Source organism: Drosophila santomea, chromosome 3L (genome assembly GCF_016746245.2).
Source record: "Drosophila santomea strain STO CAGO 1482 chromosome 3L, Prin_Dsan_1.1, whole genome shotgun sequence".
Lineage (NCBI taxonomy): Eukaryota > Metazoa > Arthropoda > Insecta > Diptera > Drosophilidae > Drosophila > Drosophila santomea.
Window position 1 is genome coordinate 23,409,883 of NC_053018.2, and position 26,256 is coordinate 23,436,138.

General features: G+C 44.3%; 2 protein-coding genes across 2 annotated transcripts in view; one reads left to right on the forward strand and one right to left on the reverse strand.

Moving 5' to 3' along the window:
- LOC120447845 (acetylcholine receptor subunit alpha-like) overlaps window positions 1-26,256 on the forward strand; it is a 60,938-nt gene that overhangs the window by 23,448 nt on the left and 11,234 nt on the right. Inside the window, exon 5 of the mRNA XM_044005969.1 lies at window positions 13,004-13,250. Within this exon, the coding sequence (XP_043861904.1) occupies window positions 13,004-13,250 (247 nt within the window). The remainder of the gene's footprint in view (window positions 1-13,003; window positions 13,251-26,256) is intronic.
- Window positions 667-2,130, reverse strand: LOC120450496. The gene is made up of 2 exons (XM_039633543.1): window positions 1,283-2,130; window positions 667-1,218 (listed from the first exon to the last, which is right to left on the reverse strand). Exons 1-2 carry the CDS (start codon window positions 1,590-1,592, stop codon window positions 1,190-1,192), a joined length of 339 nt encoding a protein of 112 aa, XP_039489477.1. The 5' UTR covers window positions 1,593-2,130; the 3' UTR covers window positions 667-1,189.

A 26,256-nucleotide genomic window follows, 5' to 3' on the forward strand; every position in this document is an offset into this window, starting at 1 on the left:
CACCCGGAGATGCCGCAGCCACAGCCGCCACCGGCGCAGTCACAGCCGCCACCGCCGCCACCGGCGCAGTCACAGCCACCGACGCAGCAGCAGCCGCAGCCGCCGACACCGGAGCCGCAGCACCCGGGGATGCCGCAGCCACCGACGCCGCAACCGCAGCCGCCGTTGCCGCCGACGCCGCCACCGGCGCAGCCGCAGCCACCACCGCCACCACGCACGCCAACACCGCCGCCAGCACCACCGACGCCGCCGCCGCCGCGCACGCCGACGCCGCCACCCCAGGATGAGGAGGGGCCCCGGTGCGAGCGGCAGCAGTCCTGGGAAGTGGACCAGGCGCACGTCGCGCAGACGCTGCGCACGATCGGCCTGGGCGGCCGCCGGTGGCACCAGCAAACGGTGACCTGGACATGGCCCGCACCGCCGGAGGACACGCCGGAGGCCCGCGTGTGGGAGGAGGTGGGCGCGGTCGGATGGAGGCCGGTGGAGAAGCGGGCGCGCGACCCGCAAGTTCGCGCACGGGTAGAGGTCGGAGACGCTGGAGAGAACCCGGAGAAGGGTCCGTGGGTGTGGCCCGTACCACCACCACCGAAGCTCGCGCGGCAGGAGTCGTGCCCCGAGGCAAGACCGCCACCGCAGCGACCATGCCTCCGCCTCAGCAGTCGCTGGGCGGGAAGCCATGGAAGGAGCTCGAGCGCGCGGAGTGGCCACCCAGAGTGGTCGAGGAGGCCGAGGCCCAGGCGAGAAGAAGCCACAAGGACCGCTGGGCCAAGCTGTTCGTGCTGGACGGCCAGCGGTTCCGGCTGAAGGTGCGTCGCGGCGGGGCCATTCAGGTGTACGTACCCCAATAAACGAAACGAAAACGACATAATGAGAGTTGTGGGTCAGGGGAGGGTAAGGGCACTTTGTTGCTCACAGAAAAAAAATAGGTGCGAGTCATCTGCAGCAGCCAACAGGCACGCGGGCCAGCAATCGGACGCGGGGCCAGGCACGCGGGCCAGCAATCGGACGCGGGGCCAGGCACGCGGGCCGGCAAATCGACGCGAGGCTGCCGCAGGCGCGGAGACGGCATGCTGGCCTCCAAGGCGCTTGGGTCCAGGGGCAGCCGCCCGGAGCATGGAGGGGCGATCATCGGGGTCCCTGCCAAAGGGCCTCCAGGGCGCCTGTGTCCAGGGCCAGCAACCCTGGAGCATCAAGGGCCATCATATCGTGTGGGAGGAGCTAAAACAAAAAAGGAGAGGATGAGTAAATATGGTGGTTTTAACAATAAATTCCGTAAACTTACCTCCATTGAGCTGCAACTCCGAAATCCACGTGCTTGGAGAAAATCGGGATGGGGGCGCTACGATAATAGCGGTCGATCGATAGTGAGATCGATAGGGAACAAAAAAAAAAAAAAAATACTGGATATTAAATTGATTTTCAACACGCTGCCACACTATTGGCAGCAATCGGCACGACATCGGAATATCGGAACTGGAAGTGGCAACGCCGGTCGCGAATATCGATAACTCGATCGCGCAATCAGCGATGGGACAACATCGGTAGGAGTCGGAGGTGGCAACGCCGGTCGCCAACATCGATAAGTCGATCATGGTGAGTATCGGTGGAGTTGCCAGGGATGCGAAGCGACGAAGAGGCGGCAAATTTAAATGCGGAGCTGGTGACAAGAAGCAGACGGCAACAGGTACAGGAGGCTGGAGAAGGGCGCAAAGATCAAGATGCCGAGTCGAGACGTCGAACGACAGGGTCTACTAGGCTGAGGCTGCCGGGCTGAGATCAAGGAGGCGCAGTCGACGTGAGGAGAATGGAACGGTGAGGATCAAGAGGCCACGTCGAGATGCTCGAATACGCTGAGACGTAAGGCTGCGATCAGGAAGGCGCAAGGAGGTTCAAGATGCCAAGTCAAGACGCTGAACGACGGGGTCTAATAAGCTGCGACTGCCAGGCTGAGAACAAAGGGCGCAGGGTCGACGAGAGGTGATTGAGGAAGTTGCCCATGCAAGGAGACACCGAAGCAGAGGACCGCCGGAAGCAGCATTCTTTTGAAATCTTCCGAAGAAAGGGGGAGATGTGAGGAGTCTTAAAACTCCCCACAAATCCGGGTGTAGGAGATCGGCATAGCAACAGCGAAGACGGCTGGAATGCGAGAGGAGCCAAGGGCGGTCAGGTCGAACGGTAAATAATGGACCTTGGACCCCGGCAAAGCGGAGAGACCGTGAATTAACGGTACCGCGCTGGACCTTGGACTCGAACCCGCCAAGGGCGTAGAGGTCATACGGTAACGGTGCGGACTTTGGACAGGCACAAAGAGGACGCACCGTGAACTAACGGGACATGTTTGGACCTTGTACCCGAGCGAGCCGTGTGCAAAACGGGAAATAACGGGATTCCCGCAGCCGATATAAGGGACGGCGCCGGCGCAGCTCGGGACAGTCAAGAAGAAGTACGCGAGGGCCTTACAGCCGGACAGTCAAGAAGAAGTACGCGAAAGCCTTACAGCCATACGGGACAGTCAAGAAGAAGTACGCGAGAGCCTTACAGCCATACGGGACAGTCAAGAAGAAGTACGCGAGAGCCTTACAGCCATACGGAAAGCGAAGAAGTACGCGAAGAGTCGATACCGAGTGACAGTGAAACGACGGGAACACAAGTGCGTCAAGCGGGCATCCAGAGTGGATCGCCGCACGTGAAGATCAGCGAAGGACGAGCGAACACAAGGACCTAGCGTGGTCAGAAAGGGACACTGGAGTCAGTGGTCGCAACGGTGGTTCGGAGGGAAGCGCTAGCTTAACTCGTGGACGATACACCCTGCCCCATAACATCCTAAGCCCGGTCGAGCCCGCAGGCTATCCTTCGGCGAGGACCTAGCGTAGTCAGAAAGGGACAGTGGAGTCAGTGGTCGCAACGGTGGTTCGGAGGGGAGCGCTAGCTTAACTCGTGGACGATACACCCTGCCCCATAACATCCTAAGCCCCAGGCGAGCCGGTACGGATCCCCGTCGGCAGCGACGCAGGCGTACGACGGAAGGACGACGAGGGAGCAACGACGTGCATCCAGCGACGAGGATCACCGAATCCTGGTCAACAAGTGACGATAAATAAAAGTGGTTAAATCTGAGAATCTGTCTTCTTCTTGGTCGGGCAATCACACAAATCATAAATTTGGTGGGACGAACAAACAAAATCTCTGAGCTAGCCGTTGCATTTCGTAGCGAGCCGAAATAAGAAAAACAGTTCGTTACAAAGTATATATATTTTTGATCAGGATCAATAGCCGAGTCGATCTGGCCATGTCCGTCTGTCCGTCCGTCTGTGCGCCTGTCCGTCTGTCCGTCCGTCTGTCCGTCCGTATGAACGTCGAGATCTCAGGAACTACAAAAGCTAGAAAGTTGAGATTAAGCATACAGACTCCAGAGACATAGAAGCAGCGCAAGTTTGTCGATTCATTTTGCCACGCCCACTCTAACGCACACAAACCGCCCAAAACTGCCACGCCCACACTTTTGAAAAATGTTTTGAAATTTTTTCATTTTTGTATTAGTCTTGTAATTTTCTATCGATTTACCAAAAAACTTTTTGCCACGCCCACTCTAACGCCCTCAAACCGCCCAAAGCTGCTACGCCCACACTTTTGAAAAATGTTTTGGTATTTTTTCATTTTTGTATTAGTCTTGTAAATTTCTATCGATCTGCAGAAAAGCTTTTTGCCACGCCCACTATAACGCCTACAAACCGCCAAAAACTGTGTTTAAGACTCTCCTTCTCCCTTCCACTAGCTGAGTAACGGGTATCAGATAGTCGGGGAACTCGACTATAGCGTTCTCTCTTGTTTTTTTTATCAGAAGGTAAGCCATTGTCAGCAAGCAGTCATCTCTAAAACACATATTTCTTCCCATTTCTGCTTAATTCCGTTAATTAAAACCTAATTAATGTAAGCCTTAGATCATGTTAACGTTCAATTATAAAAATCCTCCAGTTCCGTCGTTCCTTACGCTGTCTCCCGCTGCAGACAGTTGCTTCAAGCCAACTCGTCGAGTTTCCTCCAGTTACAAGTATAAACTCGGCTTCTCCCGAACGAGGCTCGAGGGGGAAGGAAAGGAGAATTGGGAAAAGAAGGATTTAAAATGGCCCGTTTTTGGTCCCATGAATTCACAATACTTTATTTATATTTTTAACTCCTAGAATTAATTCGAAGCTAGTTTCCCTACACACACACTCACATTTCGCCACCAGGGGGGTCGGCCCGAGGACCGGCTCCCCCCATTTTCACTCCTCCGAGCTGGTGGCCAGCATATCCATGCTGGCTGCCTGTCGGGGCGGTCGGCGTCCCACTCCTGTCCACGTGGCCACTGGTGTCTCCGAAAAATGTTGGGTCCCGCAGGCATCCGTTCAACTCCCCGATAGGCAAGCAGCTCTGCCCGCACAAGCATTGTCGCCTTCGGCCGACACGAGGTGGAAAACCACGTGGCGGGGTCGGGCTTCGGCTTGCCGGCTACCATGTGCATCTACCATGGACTCTGCCGATAATGTCGTGCGTTGCGTCGAGTGGCTCTGCCGCTGTGGGCTCTGCTGATAATGTCATGCGTTGCGCTGCTTCGGCTCTGCTGCTGCCGGCTCTGCCGATAATGTCATGCGTTGCGCTTCTTCGGTTCTGCCACTGCGGGCTCTGCCGATAATGACGTGCGTTGCGTCGGGTGCCTCTGCCGCTGTTGCTGGGCCCTTGTTGCGGGGTTTAGCCACTTATGTTGCGGGCCTGATGATGCGGTGTTGCTAGGCCCGTGTTGCGGGCTTGGCCGCCGGTGTTGCGGGGTTTGATGTTGCGTGGGCGCGCGGGTGTGTGTGTGTGTGTTGCGTAAGCGCGCGGGTGTGTGTGTGTGTGTGGGGGGTTCTTAATCTAGGTGCCCTTCATGGGTCTTTCTCTATTATCTTATTCTTGCTTATAGGTTACCCTTAATGCCAAATCCTATCCTAATTATCCTAACCCTACCAATTAACCCTAGCACTAATCCTACCAATTTAACCCTAACAATAATCCTACCAATTAACCCTAACAATAGAGTGTGGGGACCAAAACCTCACATCCCATCCATGTGGAGGCCGTCACGGGATATCCCTCCTCCCTCCTCCTCTAGGTCGTGGTCGTCGGAAGCCTCCGTCTCCTCGGGTCGTCCTCGATGAGGAACCCGAGGGTGGCGATTGGCGCCCATTCACCAGTATCCCGGGCTTAGCCTAAAGCGCTTTCGCCACTCGTTGGTGGCAGGGAGTGGCTTCACCTTGGCCTTCGGGCGCTCCACCACTTCGACCCTTCCGGCCAGAACTGCCAGCGCGCCTTGTTGGTGACGTCGCGCGGGCGGGGCCCTTCGGGTTCCGCTTGTCGCCGGGCGGGGACGCGGCGCATCGGCGGGTCAGGGCGCGAGTCCGGGCGGCTCCCGAACGGGGCTCGAGAGGGGCGGGTCCGTCCACGGCGGCGCGCGCCCTTGCGGCGGCCGAGGTTGTCAGACCTTCGGGTGTGACCGGCTGGTTGCCGCCAGGGGTGCGCTGGTCGACGGTGCGCAGGGGGGTGACGACCTCGTCACCCTCCTGTTTGGTTTGATCGGCGCGAGGGGGCGCTCCGGGGACCACGGGCCCTCGTCGTCGAAAATGACGTTGGGTGCCACCACCGTCGTCCGGACCGTCACCGTCCGAGATGTCCTCGGGGTTACTCCCGGTGGGATTGTTGAGGGTACTCCCGGTGGAGTTGCTGGGGCTGCGTCCACTCCAATCCGCACTAAGGGTGGCGGTGATGACCGCCATCGGGGATCATTGCGATTTGCTCGAGCGCCGTGGTCATCCTAGCTCTCACTTTTGACAGCCTCCTCCTGTTCCATCGGTTGGGCTTTGTCGCTGTCCTGTTGGTAGGGCTTCAGATGATGAATGCCCGTGGTGCGACGGCGGCGGCACCTAGTGTCCACTTACAGGACCTGTCATGCACCTGTGCCTGTCGTACTATGGCCAGCGGTTGGTGTGACAGCGCGTCGGCGACCAGATTCTGCGTCCCGCGTCGGTACTTGACATCATATTGGAACTGCTGCAACTCTAGGGCTCACCGACGATCCGGCGCGTGGGGTTGTTAGTACAATTTAGCCACTTGAGCGAGTGGTGGTCAGTGATCACCTCAAACGATATCCGTCGAGGTAACAGCGCATTTTGCGGACTGCCCAAACTATTGCCAGGCATTCCTTCTCGGTGACGGAATAGTTCCCTTCGGCAGTATTCAGCCGGCGGCTGGCGTATGCGATGACACGTTCCTGTCCCTCTGTTTGAGTGAGTACGGCACCAATGTCCGTCTGCAATATAAATGTCTCTTCGAAGTCGGGACATGCGAGCACCGTTGCTTCGGTGAGTAGGTCCTTTAAGGCTTTTTCCTGTTTGGTCGTCCATTCGGGACGGGGACGGTGAACGCGGTGCATTCACAGGCGCATTTATGGGCGTCGGCGATTCCCATCCATGCTGGCTGCCAGTCTCAGGTGTCCTGATCCTCCTGAAATCTTCCTGTCTGTGCGGTCGGCGTCCCAATCCTGTCCACATGGTCACTGGTGTCTCCGAAAACCGGCGATCAAAATTCAAGCAGCGGTTCGTCCAGCAACCCGTCTCTGCCGCCATCGCTCTGCCCGCACAAGCATTGTCGCCTACGGCCGACAGGAGGTGGAAAACCACGTGGTGGCGTCGGGCTTCGGCTTGCCGGCTACCATGTGCATCTACCATGGACTCTGCAGCTTTGGGCGGTTTGTGGGCGTTAGAGTAGGCGTGGCAGCATGAATCGACAAACTGCGTCTATGTCTCTGGAGTCTGTATCGACTCGGCTATTGATCCTGATAAAGAATATATATACTTTATATGGTCGGAAGCGCTTCCTTCTACATACTTTTCAACTTTTCTACCCTTTTACTCTAAAAACTAGTTCAACGGCCACTATCGTTGATATGAACATTTTTCTCGCAAAATAGTAAAATATTACTCCAAGGTGAGAACACTAAGCCCATAAAACAGAATATGGGAGTAGACAAAGGCAAGCTCTTGTTTAGTATGAAAGATCCCAGTCCACTAAAAATCGAGTGGACTATAAAATTCGTGTCAACGTAGAACGATAGATTTCGTGTCGAAGAGGGTCAGAGGATTTCGTGTCCAAGAAAGACACCGTCTCTCACAGAGACAGAAGATTTCGATTCCAGTAAGGACACAGTCTCTCAGAACCTGAAAATTATTATGGGATTCAAGAAAGCTCGAGTCGACAGAACCAAAATAAATCCTTGACCAAGGCGTGACGATAAAATCCGGGACTGCGCTGACAAGTTTAACAAAAAAGGACACATCGTGAAGGAAGGCCTTCGAAACAGTAGACTGAAAGTTCTTGGATAGGCGGCCAGGAATCCCAAGCCTCCCACAACGCCGGCAATGTGATTAAATACGTAGAAGTGATAGACCATAAGGATGCGACTCTAGGCGTGCAGCACACTCTTAATTATACCCGTTACTCGTAGAGTAATAGGGTATACTAGATTCGTTGAAAAGTATGTAACATGTCGAAGGAAGCGTTTCCGACCATATAAAGTATATAAATTCTTGATCAGGATCAATAGCCGAGTCGATCTGGAAATGTCCGTCTGTCCGTCCGTATGAACCTCGAGATCTCAGGAACTAGAGAAAGCTAGGAAGTTGAGATTAAGCATACAGACCCCAGAGACATAGACGCAGCGCAAGTTTGTCGATTCATGTTACCACGCCCACTCTAACGCCCAAAAACCGCCAAAAACTGTCATTGTTGAAGACTCTCTTTCGCACTTCCACTAGCTGAGTAACGGGTATCAGATAGTCGGGAAACTCGACTAAAGCGTTCTCTCTTGTTGTATTTATATATACGGCTAAAGTGTTGGTGTTTTGTAAGGACATACAAAAGATCAGTAAAACGGCGTCATGAACATCATCATGCGTTGTAAAGAATCGTATCCCGCATCCGCAATAAGTCTTTAACGCAAAGTCAGCACTAAAAGACCGAGTACGCTTAACAAGCATAAGCAGTACCGTGACATAAATATAAACCAGCCAATTAAACTCAAATAATGACTGCCGAGATTAAATAGCCGGCAAAACAAACAAAAGGAAATACTAAACATATGCATGTGTATATGAATGTTTAATTTCAACTTAATATCTAGTAATGCCCAGGATCCAGAGCGTCGAGATCTCATCGCACAGGATTAGGTTGAGGTAAGTTTGACGGAACATAGTTTCCTGAAAATTAAATGTTTAATAATAAATATTTTGGTTAGTAACGTGAATATTTAAAATTAATGTTTGAGAGGTTCGAGGCCTTAAAGTTTCCATGAGTATTTTGGACGGGGGACGACTTTACTTTTGGCCGACGTACTAGGCCATGTAGCCAGGTCATTTGTGAAGCTCGAGTCCAGGAAAATAGGAAAACTGTTTTTTAGTCCGAGCGTATTGGCCAAGCTACCGCAAGTGGTGGATTCCAAAAGCAACAGGTTGTGAAGTCCGAGTGTATCGAGCCTGATTTTCTGACGACTGAAGACGTGCCAGTTCAACGTAATAGCCTGGTAAAAGTTCCCAAGAAAGAGAACCCATTGTTGTAGAACCTTATAATAAGCATCCTAAGGCATCAAAATACGACGACACCAGAGCAAGTCACGTAAATAGCCAGATGCACCCCGATGCACAGAAGATGGGAAATACCGCACTATATACCTCCGCATTGCATTGAAGTTGAAAGCAGTCACTAGTTTTACCACGAACTAGTTCGGAGTCTAAGTTTTCAAGCTCCAGCGGCGAAGAAAGTTCGACTGGCCAAATGGAATATAAAATTCAAGGGAATAACAAAACCTTCAGTCTCTGACATGCAGAACTTAGCCATTAAATAGAAGCAAAACATTACTGAAGACAAGTTCGAAGAACTTTTAAAAGATAACATGAACCATATAATATGAAGAATGTTCGACTAGCCAAATGGAATATAAAATTCAAGGGAATAACAAATCCTTCAGTCTCTGACATGCAGAACTTACCCATTAAGTAGAAGCACAACAATGCTGAAGAAAAGTTCGAAGAACTTTTAAAAGATAACATGAACAATATAATATGAATAATATTAATAATAGCTTAAAAGGAAGGGCTAAGAGTAGACCGATGGTTTAAAAAATTATGGAAAACCTATGTTAAACAAGCCCATGTATGAAAGTCATAAGTAAAACGGACAAGAAAGTATTCCCGATGTTCTTTTTGGGCGAAAAATGTCAACGTTAACAACAGATAACCGTATGCCCAACCGAACTGGACCAGGAACCAAGAATTCCATGCACGACAGGGTTTGCTATGTGTGCGGCTACGGAGTGGATTTCGACCGTCAGTATCAATTTAACAAGCATAAGCAGTGCAGTGACATTAATATAAACCATTGAACACAAATAATTACAGCCGAGATTAGGCAGCCGGCAAAACAAAGAAAAGAAAATAGTGAACCTGTTCATTTAAAAAAGTGAATGAATGTTATATGTTATGAATGTTATATTTCAACGTAATATATAGTAATGCCCAGAAACCAGAGCGACGAGATCTCATCGCACAGGATACGATTAGGGTAAGTTTCACGTACTAATTTGGATAATTATCTAATTATCTGCCCATATATATATTCTCGTGTCAACTTTACTTCTTTTTACGCACAATAGCGTTAACAAAAAGTATAAAAGATGAAAAAAGATTTGCTTCCTCCAAGCAATGCAATTTTCTGATTAAAAAGTGAGGACTTATGACTACCGAACGGTACGAATCTAATTATTTTTCAGACACTTCTTAAATTTATTCTCGTTAAGATGGACAGGTTAAAGGCTTCCCAAGCTCCCACGACTAAAATACGACGAGCTTATGCAGGGACCAAGTCTTTTCGAGGACAAGTGAACTAATATGCGGACCACCAAACTGTCCTACACCCCGTATCCGATACCACTTCAGTTTGACAAACTTGCCCTTCTTCAGATGTTCTATCCGGACAATATGCGTCACCAATAGAGCTTCGATCAAATCTTCTCTTTGATCACTAACATCTCACGTCGATTAGTAACACCTGCAGATCTTGTAAGCCAGCGGCACCCCCAAGGTTTTTTTCGCAGATCACCTTCTCCAATTTTGCCATTTCGATCTTTCACAGAATGTTTTTGTTTTGCCAATCTTCTTTCTTTCCTAACTTACTGTTACTACCATAGCTTATCACAAAGCTTATCACAGATGATCGCATATCTGTTGAGCACAGAGCTTTCGAAAACTATTGAATGCTTATATGGCGATCCACCGGAGGATTGGCAGCACGTTCTATGTCTTTGCCCCTGCTACACAAATTTGCGTGAACTTTATGGACTTTAAGTGCAACGTATTGGTGAACTCTGGATCGTGGACAGGATCTTGGATGATGAGAACTCGACGGCTTATAGCATTTGCAGAGGATGTATTTAGCTGGAGAAACTCCTAGACTGTAGCAGCTCCACGCTGCTTAACGTAGAAGGCGACTAATACAGAAATAAGTCGCTTCACGTATGCTTGTCGGAGCCAAAGAAGTGATCCCCGCCGAGCCTCTAATTTCAGAACCACGGGTCCTCCAAGGCGGGGAGCAGCCAGCAAGACATGGGAGTATCGTAATGTGGTTGTTCGACGTTTATGTTACAGCGGTTTTTGCGCAAAACTCGGAAGCTGTGACCCATATATCAGTAGAGATCTCTCCTCTCAGCAAGGCGGAGTGCTTGCCCGGCCCCGGGCTACCGGCGTGGTTGCTATGTACATAGCTATAGCGTGTCTAGACACATGCATCATATACTCACTTGTGGGTGTGTAGGAAGTCGTGGTTGTAATCCCTTCAATGTGGAACACACCAAGTAAAGCAAGTTCGGGGGGATCCGATGGAAGTGCGAAGGAGTGTCTTCAACACTGACAGTTTTCGGTGGTTAGTGGGCGTTAGAGTGGGAGTGGCAAAATTTTTTTTTTTAGCAAATCGATAGAAATTTACAAGACTAATACAAAAATGAAAAAATATCAAAACATTTTTTTAAAGTGTGGGCGTGGCAGCTTTGGGCGGTTTGTAGACGTAAAGTGGGCGTTAGAGTGGGCGTGGCAACATGAATCGATAAACTTGCACTGCGTCTATGTTTGTATGCTTAATATCAACTTTCTAGCTTTTGTTGTTCCTGAGATCTCAGCGTTCATACGGACGGACAGACAGGCGGACAGACGAACATGGCCAGATCGACTCGGCTATTGATCGTGATCAAGAATATATACACTTTATATGGTCGGAAACGCTTCCTTCTGCCTGTTACATACTTTTCAACGAATCTAGTATACCCTTTTACTCTACGAGTAACGGGTATAATACATAATGTTAATGTGTATATGGTCGGAAACGCTTCCTTCTGCCTGTTACATACTTTTAAACGAATCTAGTATACCCTTTGACTCTACGAGTAACGGGTATAATAAATAATGTTATCTCAGTCATCACGATGATGCTAGTTCATAACTCAGTGGAAAGAAAATTTCATTGTCGTTTTCTCTTAATGTTTATAAGCGATGTGTTGGTTTAAAGCAAAATTAAGCATCATTGAACAGCAACGGTAAAATCCAAAATTTCGACATTAAAATTGTTCAACTCTGTACAACCAGCTTATCAAATTGATATAACCAATGTAACGAACTGATTTTCTTGGTCTGCTCGCTACGGTATACGTGCGGCTAGCTCAGGGTTTTGTGCGTTCGTCCCACCAAATTTATGGAATAACGTGATCACCCGGTTACCAGAAATAACACTTGCAGTTTCGTTCTTGGGTCTTTATTCGTGCTTAGACTTACAAAGAAATCTGATTATCCGGCCGTATTGCTGGATGGATTGTCCACCGGCCTCGTTCCGCTGTCTCGCTGCTCCTGTCGTCCTGAGTGGCGCGGACCTTCGTTGTTGGGCGCTCGTCGCTTGGACTGAGAGTTGTTGTCTTACACAGACTCACGGCAGCTAACGGCTGTGATCCCCAAGGCAAACGCCTGTGGAACGGAACAGCAACACGTCAACCCCACGTCTGGTTCGGACTGGTGGCGCCGGTATCACGCCTGTTTGGATCGCACGGACACACCTAGGCGATCGCCTGGTTCAAGTTCGCGGTCTCCTACAGAGTTTTCCGGGTCTACACCACAATCCCTGCCGCTCATCCTGCGCCCTCCTTGGTTTGGCTTTGCCTGTTGGGCGCTTCTGGACTACTCGTGCTTCGTCGTACTGGACCTCAGCTACCTGCGTCTCAATTTGGAGACTTTCTCGTCCCGAACGTCTTGACGTAGCGATCTTGCTCCTTGTTGACTACCACGGCTTTAGCTCCTCTGCTGACTTCGTTCTAATGTTGACTTGTACCCTTGCTCTCCTCCACTGTCCCGCTTCCAGCGTTCGGCCTGTTTATATGTCTCCAGTCTCCGGATCCAAAGTCCACGATTTTAACGTTGGCCCGGTCCAAAGTTCGACTTGTCCCGTTATTTGCTGATTCTCCAAACTCTCTTTTGAATAAATCCGGAGTCTGCACCCTCTCTCTCACTCTCCATATTCCGAGTCTCCAAACTCTCTTTCTCCGGGCTTCGCACTGCCGTTACTACGCTTTGCCTTGTTGCGTAACTGGCAACGGCAGGCCCCCCACACCAACTTAAACTTATACAAAAATGCCGAAAGGGTATTTATTTTAGGGTGGACTTTTTTAAAAGTTTTATACAGTACTTTTAAAAGTCTAATTTTGATATTTTTTAACAATATTTTTCTTTGCCCACTTGTTTATTGTTAGAAATGGTTTAGTTTTAATTCCTTAAAAAATACCTCTATGTTTTCTTGTCAAAATATTTAGCAAACATTAATATCCTTATAAATTAAGTGAATTAAACTTAGACTTCGTATTTCAATAAATTGTTATCAAAATATATTTTTTTTTTTTCAGCATTACGGCGAATGGACCATTTGGAGGAAGCTGTCAGGTTCATGGTCCAGTTCCGACACTCACGCATTGTAGTTCAGACGAAATAGCTGCCGTCCCGGATATGGATATAGGATCTTTTGGGATGAAAAGTCCCATTTTAAACAATCCAGCATTTTCCCATTCCAAATGCCTTCCAAAAATTCACAAAAGCTGCTTTTGTGTGCGCTTTATAGCAGAGCATACAAAAATGCAAGAGGACTCAACTAAAGTAAGTTAAATATTATTATTTGTTAAAATACTGACCGGAAACAAATCATTTTTAACTCGTTTACACTCGATATGTATACCAGAGGGTATAGTGTCTGAAGTTTGCAAAACATAAGAGTAGGCATATAAAGTATACATATGTATATATCAATATCAACAGTCTGTTGATAAAACCAAGCGTTAGAGTGGTCGTGCCCGTATATTAATTTATATTAATTTGTGTGCAATAAAATTTAAAGATAAGCAAGCATACTAATTCAAAGTTGCAGCTGTGAGCCGCATCCACTTTCTACAGTACAATACGGCAGCCATATTTAAAAACTTAGATCCCCCATAGCTGTACAGTTTGAAGAAAAGATTTAATTACTCAATGTCAGTGTCCCGAATCAGCCATATTTTCTGCGAATATTATGTTGGTAAAACTTTAAAAGTTGCGCTAACAGCGACGCTGTTAACAGCATCAAAATTCGCGCTTAAATTGGCACGTTTAGACATTAATGATTAACACCGCATCACGGACGTAAACAACTTTTTAGGGTAGATCTTAAAGCGACAACGGCAGTTTGCCTGCTCTAACGGAAACAGGAAACGAACTTACATCAACATACAACGGAGACGCTTGAAGCTAGGAAGGATGCGCGGTGCCCTAACTCCAAAGGACACTACGCTAGGGATTGCCGCAAGCCAAAAAGAAAGCGCGGATCTAGCTACACTTGCGGAACCTTTCAGCACTTCGTCGGGCAATGCCCAGAGCGTAAGAGCGCAAATACAACTAATTATGTAAGATACGTTAAAACGTTTTTAGCAAGCAAATGAAATTCATATAGAAAAGGTTACCGAAAACTATTATGGGCTGGAAAACAATGATGCAAATTCATGCGACTTACTTTCGAAATCATTGATAAACCACAAGCTCGCGTAAACCGTTTTAATACAGGGTGATTAGTAACAACTAATAAGATACATTAAATAACTAATAAGATACGTAAAAATTTTTTTTTGGGAGACCAATCTTGTTCACAAAACTAAGTACGTAAGCAAAGGAAATTCACATAGAAAGGTTACCGAAAACTATTTTGGGCTGAAAAATAATAATGCAGTTTCATGCAACTTACTCTCGAAATCAATAAGAAACCACAAAAAATCGCGTAAGCCGTTCTAATACAGGGTGATTAATAATAGAGTTAGTATACATTTTGGAACAGTACGCTTAGGGATATAGTTAGTAATGGTTTTGAAACAGTTACGACGGTTCGAAATACAGTTAGTAAAGATTGCAAAACAGTTAGTCAAATTGGTTAAACAGTCAGTAAAGTTAAGGAAACAGGTAATTCAGCCCATAAAGGCAACGTTAGCAAAAAAAAGTTAGCCAGGGATTAGATAAAAGTGAATTGACTATCAAGGAGATGTATAAAATAAACTATGTGGACGACTAGCAAACTGACTATGCATGCGGTACGAACGTTACACTATGGGGCGAACGACCACTTTTTGTGGAATTAATTAATAACTCGAGAACGAAGCAACATATTTAAGTTCTATTTTTATACCCGTTACTCGTAGAGTAAAAGAGTATACAAGATTCGTTGAAAAGTATGTATGTATGAAGGACCATATAAAGTATATATATTCTTGATCAGGATCAATAGCCGCCAAAACTGTCAGTGTTGAAGACTCTCCTTCGCACTTTCACTAGCTGAGTAACGGGTATCAGATAGTCGGGGAACTCGACTATAAAGTTCTCTCTTGTTTGATTTATGTTCATGATAAAAATAGTAATATGGGCGTGGTCCTGCCTTCAAACAAAAAAAAACAACACGAATTTTTTTTCAGTGTACAAATAAAAATTTTTTGATCTAAAAATTTAAAATATATTCTTAAAATAAAACAATAAAGTAAAAAATGGGCGTTGCTAACCTTGTTTTTTAAAAATATAGAAGTTTTTCTTCTTGCTTCACAGCTTTTCTGTCCGTCTGTCTGTCCGTATGAACGTCGAGATCTCAGGAACTACAAAAGCTAGAAAGTTGAGATTAAGCATACAGACTCCAGGACATAGACGCAGCGCAAGTTTGTCGAATCATGCTGCACGCCACTCTAACGCCACAAACCGCCCAAAACTGCCACGCCACACTTTTGAAAATGTTTGATATTTTTCATTTTGTATTGGTGTTGTAATTTCTATCGATTTGTCAAAAAATTTTGCCACGCCACTCTAACGCCACAAACCGCCCAAAGCTGCCACGCCACACTTTTGAAAATGTTTGATATTTTTTCATTTTGTATTAGTCTTCCAATTTCTATCGATTGCCAAAGAACTTTTGCCACCCCACAACCGCCCAAAGCTGCCACGCCCACACTTTTGAAAATGTTTAGATATTTTTCATTTTGTATTAGTCGTCTAAATTTCTATCGATTTGCCAAAAAACTTTTGCCACGCCCACTCTAACGCCCACAAACCTGCACTTCTACTAGCTGAGTAACGGGTATCAGATAGTCGGGGAACTCGACTATAGCGTTCTCTCTTGTTTTTCTTAAAAATAGCATAAATATGTTTGTACAACTAATGTTTCCCAAAAAACCTAAAATTTAGGGAACTCGAATTTTATTGTAATAAATATATTTATGTTTCACACCTATTGTTCATCGTCATACACGAATTAAAGCTTTAAAATAATTAAAAATGGCGTTATTTTTTGCACTACTCGTCGTCTCTGTTTTCCATTTCTCGAACAATTCCCTGTTTTATTAGACCCTTAAAAGTTAAATTTTGGAGAAAGTGTGCATTTATACTAATAGCATATACTAAGAATTGATAACTCTACAACATATAACAGGTTTTAGAGACGGAGTGAGCCGGACTCACTTTGTTGCTCTATTTAAAAATTAAAATACACTACAAAAGTTGTGATTTATTAGGGTTAGAACTTACAGAAGATTATTGGGACACCACAGGTAATTTTAACATTCGACGATCACAAACACAATTTACAAACCACAAGGATTCGTCTGCATGTTATAAGTAAAACTTTTGATAATTGTTTATGCACTTTTTGTCACTTCAAACTTGTAAGATTTAGTTGTGCTCCTAGGCGACTCGCCTATCCCGAAAACGAAAAGCTTCAGCAGTTGCTAGATAAGTGCTTAAGAAAGGGTATTATACAACCTAGTAAATTGGAATTAGTCTTTATACAAATTTACTTAAAAAACGGTTATTTCCATGTTTATGTTAACAAGTCAAGTACCATTTCTTTGTAACCACGTTAGGTCAATTCCAGTTTATCAGGATTCCGATGGGTGTAAAAACTGCCTCAGCCGTGTTTTAGAGATTTGTAAACGACATATGTAATGAACATTTTTAATAACAATTACACAGTAGTTGTGTACATTGTTGTACCTTGTCCCGAGTAAGGACTAAGGACGAGGGGGGGGCATCCGATGTTTATGCTTCTGGTCGCCAGCGTAAGCTCATCGATTTTGGGTCGTGGGATTTTGGGAAGCCCCTCACCACCCCAACAAAACGAGAATAAATATTAGAAGTGCCTGTAACAGTTCGTACCATTCGTCAGTCAGCAGACCTCACTGCCCCACAATCTAAGCTGTAGCTTGATCGTAAAACGATAACATTCCCTCCCCTTCATGCGTCCGCATGCCTGATGGATCGTCGCGGGCCGCGCAATACGATCCCCTTTTGTCAAGGTGGTCCGTCAAACGTTATGTCATCATTTCCAACCTACTCCACTTCTCGCGTCAGCACCTCTTTTGCAAATTTTAAATTAATAGCATAGCATTATTGATTAATATATTGTTGGCTAGAGCCATGTGTAATACAAAAATTAAAGGCTAGCATACAAAGATTATGAGAAGTTGACTATAATTACTTTTAACGGGGAGTATCGAATCCATCACCGTACAACGGTGCGCACGTCAACAAAAATTGTTGGCTATTCACGACTACAAACGTCGCTCTGAGGACACTTGTCTTTGCATATCGAAAACAAGGCGAATACTCGCCGCCCACTTTAATCCTGAGCGATAAGATCTCGACGCGTTGGATCCTGGGTGTTGCTATATATACTGATGGAATTATACATACATATACATTCGTGCGCCAATAATTTGTAAACCGAACAATAACGTAATATACACAAAGTAAGTAAAGGTAGTCTATCTCGATATATATATGTACGTACGTTGGTGTGACTGTTTTTCTGCGGCACGCTTCGTCCGCTATCCGATTCTCAAATTACTTAAACTATACACTTCTTTGAAAAGTCACTGCTGTTACTTTGTCTTTGCTGATATCCACATAAAACAAGAGAGAACGCTATAGTCGAGTTCCTTGACTATCTGATACCCGTTACTAAGCTAGTGGAATTGCGAAGGAGAGTCTTCAACACTGACAGTTTTTGGCGGTTTTGTGGGCGTTGGAGTGGGCGTGGCAAAAAGTTGTTTGGCAAATCTATATAAATTTGCAAGACCAACACAAAAATAAAAAAATATCAAATTATTTTTCAAAAGTGTGGGCGTGGCAGTTTTGGGGGCTTTGTGGGCGTAAGAGTGGGCGTGGCAACATGACAAATTTCTACTTCTATGTCTCTGGAGTCTACATGCTTAATCTCAACTTTCTAGCTTTTGTAGCTCCTGAGATCTCGACAGACGGACGAACAGACGGACATGGCCATATCGACTCGGCTATTGATCCTGATCAAGAATATATATACTTTATATGGTCGGAAACGCTTCCTTCTGCCTGTTACATACTTTTCAACGAATCTAGTATACCCTTTTACTCTAGAGTAAGGGGTATAAAAATGCACCGGTTCACTTATTCTTTGTTTAATTGTTTTGCCAGCTTTTATTTTATGTGTGGTAGTAGGTAAGTGAGTTTTAATTGACTGATTGTTTTGCTAGATATCTCATATCTGCTGAGCGGACTCCGTTTCCCGCGCTATGCACCATTGGTGTTGCGGAATACTGAATACGATCCTTTGGTGATGGTCCCGACGTCGCCGCACTGATCGCTTGTGGATCCTTACTTGTTTCAATAGCAGCAATGTTGTTTTCCAGCAACATTAACATAACGGCGATGAACTCAAGTGCATGTTGTCACCTAGTATCTCATCTTTGTGGTCGATGACTTCTACGGTGTTGATCACGTTGACGGTGTTTTCGGATACCTTGGACTCCTTGCCGCCCATCTTGAGACTACTTTTATATCTTTTGGCGCAGTGGTAGTATTGTAGTTCTTTCTTTAGGAGTATTCCTTATGATGGCCTTTGATCCTTCCAGTCCCTCAGCTCGTCGACGCTATTAGCAGATGTACACATATTTTAGTAAGGGAAACAATCACATTTGAAGAAATTTTAGTATGTAATTTGTTAAGCCATATAGGCAGAGAAAAGATGATGGATGTTATTTCGAAAATCTGTTGGTTTTCTAATGTTACAGACTAATATTTAGGACATATAGAAAAATATTTAAAATGCTTTTCATTTTTCCCTAAGACAGGTAAAGAAAGATTTTTGCATTGTATTCCAAAAGGCAGCAAGGGTAGATTAAAGAAACATACGTACATTTATGTACAACAAATACACGGGAAGTTGTCGCCGCTTTGAAAGATTAGTTAAGAGCTTATAGCAAATCGTTCAACATCGCCTGAAAGGATTTCAGGATGCCACTCGGTATGCTGCATGTAGAGGTCGTCGCTATGCTAGTCGGAATTGGCGTGGGTTTTTTCGTACCTCAGCTATACTTACATTACATTACATTACATAAATTAAGAAAATAAGTGCACTACTGAATCTAATATGGTGGACTAATAAAAATCGTGAAAGTCTATACCCACAAATGAAGAGGAAATCGGGATTAACAAGTCTTTATCCAGTCAGGCGTTAGGGAAACTTGGATGTTATGCGCCTCCCTATTCTATACCCACCCTTCCTAGGTAGCTGATGTACATATTGTATTAGCTACCCCTTGTCTGACGATAATTAACTTCTAGCGAACTTTACGCATGTTGATGTTTCGGTGACGATCCATTAATAATGAAAAACTAGACCATTATTTCATTACGTTACAAGTTGACTTCATTCTTTCCGTTTTATTTCTCTTATTAACTTAACTTTAATGTCTTCATTTTTGACTTTAAATTTAATAGTGCATTTAATTAAAACTACATACGTCCTTAGATCGAATAGTATAATGTTATATTCAAAGAAATTTATTTTTATACCCGTTACTCGTAGAGTAAAAGGGTATACTAGATTCGTTGAAAAGTATGTAACAGGCAGAAGAAAGCGTTTCCGACCATATAAAGTGTATATATTCTTGATCAGGATCAATAGCCAAGTCGATCTGGCCATGTCCGTCTGTCCGTCCGTCTGTCCGTCTGTCCGTCCGTATGATCGCTGAGATCTCAGGAACTACAAAAGCTAGAAAGTTGATATTAAGCATACAGACTCCAGAGACATAGATTCATGTTGCCGCGCCCACTCTAACGCCCACAAACCGCCCAAAACTGCCACGCCCACACTTTTGAAAAATGTTTTGATTTTTTTTCATTTTTGTATTAGTCTTGTACATTTTTATCGATTTGCTAAAAAACTTTTTGCCACGCCCACTCTAACACCCACAAACCGCCCAAAGCTGCCACGCCCACACTTTTGAAAAATGTTTTGATATTTTTTCATTTTTGTATTAGCCTTGTAAATTTCTATCAATTTGCAAAAAAACTTTTTGCTACGCCCACTCTAACGCCCACAAACCGCCAAAAACTGTCAGTGTTGAAATTTCTTCTTCGCACATCCACTAGCTAAGTAACGGGTATCAGATAGTCGGGGAACTCGACTATAGCGTTCTCTCTTGTTTCATTTCAAATTTTATCAAAAAAAAAAACGATTCAAAACCAAAACGAAAATACTCGAGAATAGTGATTATGCCGCTCGACAGTTATCGCGTCGATACTCGATGAGAAGTTTATCCATCGTTGCGTTCGTGGGCCCATCGAAGCAGTTGTTGGTTCCTTTAGGATGAAATTAAGACAGCTCGTACGAGATATGAGGGTATATGGTGCTATAACATTACAGATACGTTGGATCCGTTTGGTCAGGCGCAACGCGGCTCAGGCCACACATAGATTTCGTTCCGGACGACCCCTTTAAATCAACTTGGCGTGAATGTAATCTGTCGTGATTGTGGCGTAGTTACAGCCGCCAGCAGGAGCGTGGTAGCCCGTCACAAGAAGCACGAGGTTGCCTCTGCAAATGGTTTTGGTTTTAGCTATGTTGCACCACTAACAACAGCAAGAAGAACAAGAACAAGAAAAACACGAAAACAGGCATTACCTTCAGTATTTACCATACCATATTTCCAATGGTTATATTACTAGCTGCTCTTATTGCTTTAATTTTATTAGTCGAGTTACACGTTGTCACTTGTAATCTTTATTACTTTTCAATAGCTTCAGACGTAATTCTGATCACTGGGACGAACGAAAATCAAGTGAACGAGCGCCGTTTGTAAATCTGCATGCGTGACCAACTTCGCTTCCAGGAATTTACGTTGGAAGTGCAAGAACGAAAAGTAACGGGGATATGGCCTGATATTTTCGTTTCCTCGTGGTTTACATTGACGTTCGTTTTACTTTTTGGTCGCAACTTAACATCTTGTGAGAGCGAGAGGGTAGATGAGCGACGAAGAGAAACTGACCTTGAATATTCTGGAACTTAGCCCCTGAGTAATATTTGCGAACATGCATGAAATATGAGGTAGATGTTACCCTTTACTCGTTCAAATATTAATTGAACCCTATGATAGCTAAGCTGATCGAACCAAACAAAATATTTATACTGGTATCTACTGATAGATAAAGTAGAGCATGTAATACACACGACACCACAGTATTAAACAATTTTCAAGCAAAATTTTATTTGGTATAGAAAAAAGAGGACAACTAGTGGACAAGTTAAAAGATAAATTAAAAGAGTTGGACCATGCACCAGAAGAAAGGTGTATTGTCTGACCAGTTTGAATAATAATCCAATGCTCTTTTATTTGTTCGTTTTCTATTATTGTTCGGTCACTGCCCTGTACTTTTATTGAATGAATATTTGTCACATATCTTGCTTAAAAAAATGCCTTAAATCAAAAGGCTATGCTGATGCTGAGCACATCAGCAGAGCGTCTGCGTTATATATTACTTATGTATGTATGTATATGGTTTTTGTGTATGCTTAGGAAGCCATGTTATGTGTGCAAGCTATTTAAATGGGTTCGCAGGGGATGATCCCTCGCCTGCAGACGCTATTATATCGTAGGTCCAGGTATCCTCAGTGCCGTTGGCTGCTGGGACGTGTGCTGCTCCTGTAAGTGCCGGAGTTGCCTTCTTTATTCTAAAAGAGTCAGCTTGAAACTGAAACATAAAAATTAATCTTACAGCTAACAAAGACTCGCAGCGGCCACGCAAATTTGCCGCTGCGCACGAGCATCCGGCCCAATGCCGGGTCAGCACTTTGACGTTATAAATCGTGCACTGAGCCAACTGCTCTAGTACGTTGGCTCGTGTTAACTTGCATATGCCTAAGCCATTCATGTTTTTATGTATGTGGCTATAGCTGGGCAGCGTAAGAATGCTGACTATTCAGAAATCGAGGACCATGTAACACTTGAATTGAAGTCCAGCGTTTATACATACATATGTGCATTGCAACAAAGTTTTACAATGTTTTGGCTGCTAATCCTACTGGAATAAAGTGGTCATTAGATATAAGCAACTGCATACACCACATCTCTATTTTTTAAAAATAACGTAATATAGTAGTTATTTTATTTTTAAGAAATTTGTTTAAGTGTTTTCTATTTACCTCTTAAATATATACGTACATTAAATTACATTTTCTTTGCCTTTGTTTTTTATTTACGCATTTATTAGCATTAAAATAATAATTATGCCTAATAAAATAATAACAATTTTTAGATCAGGGGTTTCCAGCTCTACTTTATTGATTACGTTTGTGGTGGAGTCCACCGTCTTGGAATTTATTGAACCCATATTTGGGTATGAATATTCTACGACGTATTCAACCGATTTACATATTCGGTTCTCTTTCATATATATTTGTAAAAAAAAATCCCTCCCCAAATTTTTTGCGAAACTTTACAGGTCACACGGTAACTGTAATGTCGCTGATGTTTACATTTTTCACAATATTTATTTTTGGTGTTTCAGTTTTATGCATCGCAGTGCATTTTCACAAGTATTATAAAAACAAGTACATTGCTATTTTGTGCTCTCTAGGTAGCGGCAACAGAGCCCAGGAACCACTGTTTGTAGTGCTGCCGGCCTCTGCGCCCTTGGTGGCGCTGTCGGTTTCTATGATGGTTGTTCGTGGCTGGGCTTCCTTCCAGGTGGTGCAAGAGTATTTGCAGTACGGCGAGTAAAGCGGTCCTTCACAATCCATTGGGCACTTCTTTTCTAGCGCGAGACTTTACAGGTCACACGGTAACTGTAATGTCGCTGATGTTTACATTTTTCACAATATTTATTTTGGCGAGTACAGCGGTCCTTTACAATCCATTGGGCACTTCTTTTCTAGCGACGCAATCTTCATCTTCTGCGGTGGTTTGGTTGGAGTTTTAATATTTATATAATAAATTGCAGTGGAGGAGGTAGTGTGTATTATATTATATTATATTATATTATATTATATCCGTTACTATATCCTGTTATTATATCCGTTACTCGTAGAGTAAAAGGGTATACTAGATCGTTGAAACGTATGTAACAGGCAAAACGAAACGTTTCCCACCATATAAAGAATAGCTATTCTTGATCATTAGCCGAGTCGATATGGCCATGTTCGTCTGTTTGTCCGTCCGTCTGTCTGTCTGTCCGTCCGAATAAACATCAAGATCTCAGGAACTATAAAAGCTAGAAAGTTGGGATTGAGCATGCAGACTCCAGCGACATAGACGCAGCGTAAGTTTACACATGTTGCCACGCTCGCTCTAACTCCCAAAAACCTCCAAAAGCTGCCACGCCCACACTTTTAAAAATGTTTTAATATATATTCTTAATCAGGAACAAAAGCCTAGGCAATCTGGCCATGTCCGTCTGTCCGTCCGTATGAATATCGAAATCTCAGGAACTATAAAAGCTAGAAAGTTGAGTTGTAGCATGCAGACTCCAAAGACATAGATGCAGCGCAAGTTTGTTGACCCATGTTGCCACGCTCACCCTAACGCCCACAAACCACCCAAAACTGCCACGCCCTCACTTTTGTCAAATATTTTGATATTTTTTCACATTTTTGTTAGTCTTGTAAATTTTTCTCGATTTTCCAAAATACTTTTCGCCACACCCACTCTTACGTCCACAAACCGCTAAGAACTGTCAATGATGAAATTTCTCCTTCGCACTTTCACTAGCTAAGTACCGGGTAGCAGATTGTCAAGGAACTCGACTATAGCGTTCTCTCTTGTTTTAATCTTGACTTGTTCGAAGACTTGCTTGTTAAGAGCATCAGCAAAGCAGCGAAGCAAGGAAGAACTGTAAATGGATGTACTTTGGCTCGCTGCTATTCTCAATCATGGTTGGTGCAAAATTAGTCCCGTTGCGGATAAGTACATAAGACATACTTGTACATACATAGGTAGTACATTTTGATTATTCATAATTCAATTAAAAGCTTAATTACTTGTTTATTCAGGCACAGCCTAAGTAAAGTAAAGTAAAGTCTTGGAGCTTAATCCCCTAGGGAATTTTGTTTCATAGCAGTTAGAAATTTCTTATAACATTTTAATATCGTTGATCCATTTAAATTCAATTTGAAATATTATTTTATAAGTTTAAAATTATAAAATTCAAAGATGCGTCGCAAAAAATCGGTCTTCAGGAAATTTATGCAAAGTGCATTTTTGTAATCGATCAGCTGGGGTCTGGTTTTTAAAGCTCTGACAATAATATGTATATGGAGTGCCCAGGTCGAAGGGCCGAGACTTGTGGCGGGAAGGGCGGACCTACCACCTGATTGCCTGGCGCATAGCTTCCCATGCCGAAATCACTGCTCCAGAAATGATGCCATGGATTTCCACGTTGGAATTACATTTTTGAAATGTAATTTCTTCCTAATGCTCCTCCCATTTCAGGGAGGACATTCAGCTTTTGGACAAGAACTTAGAGCGCGAATATGAGCGTTAAATTTATCCAGCAGCTTACGAAGTATTAAAACTGAACCACTCTGCACTGACCTTAGCCCCAGAATTTTAGTTATGTGTGCCTGAAATCCAATGCTCCAACAAAGTTGCCCTCCGATATTTCCAGTGAACGAATAGTTTCCAACGCAGTATCCCTCAGACATGATCGTAGCTGCTTTAGCTTTTTAATATTTGTGAGGTCAGGATCATTCTAGTAAACATAAACAGAAATCCAGCCAATCAGCGTTGCCTCCAGCGAATTTTAGAAGCTAAAGGGGGGGGGGCAGCGACGGCGCCCTTTGCCGCAGTGGACGCTGCTAATGGCCACACTCACACGGAGAAGGCGCGCTTTGAAAGAGAATGTCAAAAAACTTCTCACATAAATTACTTTCTATTTCGTCAAAATCGAGTTCTTGGATCTCGTTGAGAATTTTTCTAAATATTTACTAAATAAGCGCATAAATTTAGTAACTGCTGGCGGCTGCGAAACCCGACTTTAGGCAACCTCGATATTTGCCTTCGTAGACTCTGAATCATATATAATTGGCGTAAACGCATTGTATCTACCCTATACTATCAACTCTTAAATTAAAAAATTATTTTGCTCTTCTCAAAATTAATATTTCTTGAGGCTAAAAATATAACAAAAGCTCACTACAATTTATTAGTTGCCTCACCACATTGCACTTTCTTCTTGACTTGAGAATAATAGAAGCCGATACCAAGTAAATTGATGCAAGTGAGCAAGGTACTCCTTGATGAAATTAATTTGGATCCCTGAATCTAGTGCTTAACCGTAAAAATAATCACCGCTGTGTGGTTGGGCACTAACAATTAACGTAGATATGATCACTCTGTCCAAAGAAGTCGCATGCATATGTGTGATGTGGGTTTATTAACGCTAAACTATTATCAGAGAGTGCGTATCTGTGCAGCAAAACGTGAGGCGGTCATCACAACCACAACATTTTGTCCTTTTACATGGACTGCAGCGCTCTCCCTCATTACAAAGGTCTACTATGTTAAACCTTGTATAAGATGATAACCAAAAAGTTAAAAAAAAGGAATTCAGGTAGTAGCGCTTACTTGAAAGATTCACCACAGCCATGGATGTCATGTAGTCTGCTCTTCGGCATTTGCACGGAAGCCAAGCTAAAGATTCGACAATTTAAACGTACTTGTTTTGGAACAGCTGTCGCTGCAGCACACCAAAAAAAGACTCAGGCTAATATCTGTCGCGTATAACGACTCTTCAGCTACTTGTGCGTTCCGTTTACTCACGGTACGTCTTCTTCTTCGTTGTTGGCCATCAAGAGTCCTAGGTCATATTTTATAATCTTTACGTCTTCTTGGGGTCCAAGGAACATTATTAACGGTTTGGTTTTGCTGCTCGCACTCCTGTCGCATAATCGTCTTATTGGCTATTGCTAAGCGTTGCACTCGTGCACATAGGTTTTCAAAAAATATTCTCTACATTTTTAAAAGATTGACAAGTTTACGTTCAGTTTATATTTACATTTTCTTTAACATTTCCTGAAATCTCTGACGTTATAGACTCTGGTACGCAATATGATATTAGCGAATTAAATGTTTACGGTCGTGAAAATTAACAGTGTGGGCGACCACAAATGCAAGCCTTGTATAGCCATTTTACCAGGCTAGGCTATTTTACCGGTCAGCTTACTGGCAATCCTCTGCAAAATACTCAAAACTGTATTTTTGCGTAGAGTGTTGCCAGTACTGGACGAGGCCGGAATGATCCCTGATCACCAGTTTGGGTTTAAACGATCCCACGGAACACCCGGTCAATTCCA